Here is a 4797-nt window from a genome sequence, read left to right as displayed (position 1 = left end):
CCAGTTCCAAGATGGCAAACCCCCTTCCCAAAAGAACTACTTTTGGGGGCAAGCGGAGGGACTTCTGGCTAGCAAAGACCAGTGGGACTTCTGGTCCCAAGATGGCGACCAGGAGGCGGGGCACCTGTCAAGGGGCAAGGCTACCCTTTCGGCCCTCAACAGCTCACCAAAACTCATCAAGCGGCCCTCCATACAAAATAATTGCCCACCCCAATCTACATTTACACTGGAGATGATGACAGTAAGGGATACAAATCCTCACGTTACAATAAAAATGTCAATCACTGTCTCCCTGAAGTTGGAAAGCAAATTTCTGGCATCTGTTATGGAATATTTTACACCTTCCTCTGAAATCATTGGTACTAACCATTGTGAGAGAAATGACATGAGGAAGTAAACTAGTCTGGCCTAGTTATTTCTGTGTTCTTAAACTTTTAATAAATTATTTTTAAAAAGGCAGACTGTTACTGCCACCCAGATCCCTCCTAAAAGTAGAGCAGTGATCATCTTCCTCCTTGATTAACACAAGACTCTCTCTCCCTTCAGTTTTCATCTGTTTAACCACTGCTTATATACAAAGGCTTTGTCAAATATCTGCAAAAAATATTTTGCATGTATATGAAACTGAAATCTGCCTACAAATAGCCAAGTACATAAGATACTATACACTTAACCGATTTTGCATGTACCTGTATCATGCATTCAAATTGGTACATGCAAAGGCCCAACTCAGCCATACTTGGTTTGAAGAGTTCTCGAAGTCTATAATCTTGCATTAATTTAACAAACACACAGAAGGCTTCCTCTTCTGGCATCTACATTAGAAACAAAAAGGCACAATAGAAATAATTTTTAAAAAAATGTCAAGGTCCTTAATCACTTCCTGTGGTACACCCTAGAAGACACTGGATCGTTTCAGGTTCATTTTGCTATAAGTGTTGGTCTCTGGCCTTTTGCCAACACAAACCTAATCTAAAGTGCTAAAGCAGTCCTTAGAGTGAAATATGAGTGAGAGTTTAAGTTTGGCAAGTTAATTCAAGCAAAGCTTCATAGTCAGAGGGCAGTTAAGCCCAATAAGGCTGAAACAGATAATTAATGCATAGCTGAGGTAACACTATGCTGAAGTAATTTTTGAGGATAAGGTCTCCCCCAAGTTCTGAGAAAGACTGAGAAGTAAATTTGTCCTCTCCAGCAAGAAAGGTCACTCCTTCTAATGAGATGTTCCTTAGTAAAGACAAAAGCAAAGTAACATGCAAGTAAATTAAAACTAGAAGTAGATCATTTCAATTTTGTACAGCATCTTTAAAACACCTTTGCCCAGTGAAGTATTTAGACAGTCCACTGTAGTAAGTGATGCAAAAAGAAAATTAATCACCTAAGAACACTATACTGGCATATGTAGAACCTTTAATGTCAAATGTTTAATATAATACTCTGTTTACCTGCATAAGCAGCAGCCCAACTATAAAAGCACTTCCTTGACAGTATCCAACCTCACGATCCACTAATGAATAAGCCTAGAAGATAAAGAGCTTTAAAGATTTTGAACAGCAACAATTAATAACCCACTTGTACTTTTATCCCCAGTAGCTGTTTTGTAAACGTAAGCAAGTTTTTAAACTTTAATGTAAGAGCAAGTCCTAACGCACAGCCCCAGACCTACCATATTTCTAAGCTACTGAAGCCACCACTCAAAGCTGTGCCTTCAATTAGTTTTTATTTGTACCACTTAACTGGGTTAGTCAAAATGTCAGAGATCCTGTCCCATAAAAAGCTGCAAGAAGCAAGTTCAACTTCACTATAAGAATATCAGGCAGTTTAAGAACTAGTTTCGAGACTGCCAGGCTGTTTCCTTGTTGAAAGTGCTATACAAGAACAACCAGATGGGCCTGAGCTATTTGCTCTCCAACATAGCTGACTTCCAACTGCTAGACATTTCAACAAAATAATCTGACTTTCAGTAGATCCAATCCATCTCTGAATATTTTTAATCTCTCACAGAAGTAAAGGCTGGCCAGACAATGACCTTCAGGGGACTGAACGCAGTTCCTTGCTCTGCAAACCAGGACAGTAGAAGCATTTCACGAGTTTCTCTCTAACCCCCTTTTAAAGAAAATGCATTCCTCAACAAGAGAGTTTATCAAATCTAGGAAGAGAGTACAAAGACAAAATTTGGAATACAGACTGGATAACACCATTATTTATTTTCTCCTTTGTACCCAACAACCTGGTCCACAGAGAAACTTGTAATACAGATATTAGTAGGGACTTCCTGAAGAGGTTAATGCTATGAAATAAAGACATGGACAGTCTGTATACATGTGCTTTTTCTTGGCTCTTTAGATTTTACTTAAGAGTTGTCAAATTTAAATCTGTTAATCAGATTTGACAGCTGCTCGGTGTTTCTGCTGACAAAGGACTTCCAGAAGCTGCAGTCTGGAATCTACTTTCCTAATTTAAGTCCCAAAATAATGACATTAACCACAAAATGCAGGGAAATTCTAATTTTAGGAAACATTTTATCCTGAACTCATCTTGTATAGTAATCTTAAGTCAGCCTGTAGATGTTTTCTTCACTCTGACCTTCAACACATAAGATCAACAGAATGGTTTGAAGATTTAATGTCAGTTTTGATTTCTAGTGCACATTTCAGTCAACTGTCACAGCATTTATGATCTATTCCATATAGTACATTCCATAATACTTTCAGCATTTAGCATTTGGTTTTGTTTTAATCTAATGAGGTAACTAAGTTTTTTTGGACCACTGATAAAGTGAAGTATTCCTCTGGTTAAAAGGAATACAAATATTTCAAGCCATCATAAAAGTTGCGCTAACTGGCAAAAAAAATTTTAATACTGTACTAAGTTACAGCTTTAAAAGATTATATTGCCAAAGACTAGGTGCAAGTTTAAAAATACAAAGACTTAAGTTATGTTTCAAGCCTCTATGTTACAATATCTTATTTCCAAGAAGAGTTGCGAACTACAGACTTACCTTCATTACATTAAATAAAACTTCCTGACCAAGGCTGTCTTTTTCTTTAAAAAAATCATGTTCAGGATATGTCCTAGCAATGTCCCTTCTTATTAGTTTTTCACAAGGAGAGGTCATTTTCAAGAGCTCTGAATATTGATCCTTTATTGGCATGCTTTGAGCACTGCATAAAAGCTGCCATACTATTGCTCTGAAATGATGGGGTATCCCTTTTCGAACAAGCTCCTAAAGCACAAGAAAAAAAAAAGTAAACTCATTAAAGCTTCCTACAGGTATAAATACATACATCTCTTCAAAACGAAATAAGAGTTAAAATAGATTTCAGTAAGGGAGGTTTCTCCTAACTTTAAATGTTTCAGTCAACAATTCACTGCTTGAGGTGTATATTTAAAAAAAGATGTAGAAGCATAGAATCAGAGAAAATTAGGGTTGGAAGGGACCTCAGGAGCTCATCTATTCCAACCCCCAGCTTACAACAGGGCCATCCCCAACTAGATCATCCCAGATGTACTAACTTCAGTCTCGTGCTTACTAAATTGACTTAAGCTAGCAAAAGTAAGAAAGTTAAGAAGACTACAAGAGTATAAAGTGCCACAAGGCAAAGTTATTTTAGTACTTAGGAGCTAGAAAAGCTACTAAAAATAACCCAGTATCAAGACAAGTTACTTAATACATTTTGGGTTATAGTGTATTTTCTTGCATACGGTGTGTCTTTTTTCTAAAACTCAGGAGCCAAAATGATAAGCAAGGAAATAGGTAATAGCAGTTCAGCCTCTGGGGGGAGGGGAGGAGGAGGAGAGGGGTAGCAAAAGTAATGCTGCCCATGTTGCAAAGAAAGAAACATAATGAGCACAGGGCTCCCTAGCTGCAGACACGTTCCCTTTCTCCCCAGCAGAGGCTCCTGCTTCTCATTTACTGCTACTTACTAGGGCTGTGCGAAGCTTCAGTCCCCGATTCGATTAGGCAGAGATTCGGCCTGATTCGGTGGCCAAATATCCAAATCCAGATTGAATCAGAGGACCCTTTAATCTCTCCGAATTGAATCTGAACCCCCTGAATTGATTCGGAGAGATCGGGAAAGATTTGGAGATTTGGACATAGACACAGCTTTAAATGTTTTTTCTACATACCTCTAGGTAGCAGGGGCTCATGAGTGCTGCGATGCTGGGGCGCACGAAGTGTCCCACAGAAGCGCAGGGAGCTCCCCAGCACACTCAGCAGCAGACCCAGAAGTGGACCAGAAGCACTTATGATCCACTTCCAGGTCCCCTGGGGAGCAGGCTGGGCTCCCTTGCCCCCAAAGCCCAGCAACTGGTGCTTCCTGGTTCTGGGGGGAGCACCAGGGGTCCCCCTGCGGCTGACCACTGAGCTGGGGGGGCTCCCCAGCACATTCCCCAGCTAACCTTCCGGGTTTGGCACCAAGTATGTGGAGGGCCCCCCCCTCACTTGTGGGACGCTCCATGTGTCCCAACATCGCAGCGATCATGAGCCGTGCTGGTACCTCAAGGTATGAAGAAAAACCTTTTAAAGGTATGCCTATGTCCAAATTGTTGATTTTCTGAATCAGCATTGAATCTTCAGGCCTACCAGCCTGACTTTTATCCCAGGGAAAGTTCTTAGAAAAGTTTATTAAAGAGGCCATCCTTAATGGACTGGCTGATGCCAACATCCTGAGGGATAGCCACCATGGGTTTCTTGCGGGTAAGTCTTGCCTGACCAATTTCATTTCCTTCTATGACCAGGTGACCTATCACCTGGACAAGGGAGAAGAGATTGATGTCATATATCTTGACTTCAAA

At 40.2% G+C, this 4797-nt stretch overlaps 1 protein-coding gene across 2 annotated transcripts in view; it reads right to left on the bottom strand.

Moving 5' to 3' along the window:
* Positions 1 to 4797, bottom strand: part of EVI5 (ecotropic viral integration site 5) — a 151173-nt gene that overhangs the window by 99622 nt on the left and 46754 nt on the right. For both annotated transcript variants that reach the window (XM_019531104.1, XM_019531105.1), the window contains exons 4-6: positions 2999 to 3223; positions 1443 to 1517; positions 690 to 815 (exon numbers count right to left, since the gene is read on the bottom strand). In XM_019531104.1, the coding sequence (XP_019386649.1) occupies positions 690 to 815; positions 1443 to 1517; positions 2999 to 3223 (426 nt within the window). The remainder of the gene's footprint in view (positions 1 to 689; positions 816 to 1442; positions 1518 to 2998; positions 3224 to 4797) is intronic.

The sequence above is a fragment of the Crocodylus porosus genome, unplaced genomic scaffold (assembly GCF_001723895.1).
Source record: "Crocodylus porosus isolate Cpor-Errol unplaced genomic scaffold, CroPor_comp1, whole genome shotgun sequence".
NCBI lineage: Eukaryota > Metazoa > Chordata > Crocodylia > Crocodylidae > Crocodylus > Crocodylus porosus.
Note: the sequence above shows the minus strand (reverse complement) of the source record. Positions and strands in the feature narration are given on the sequence as shown.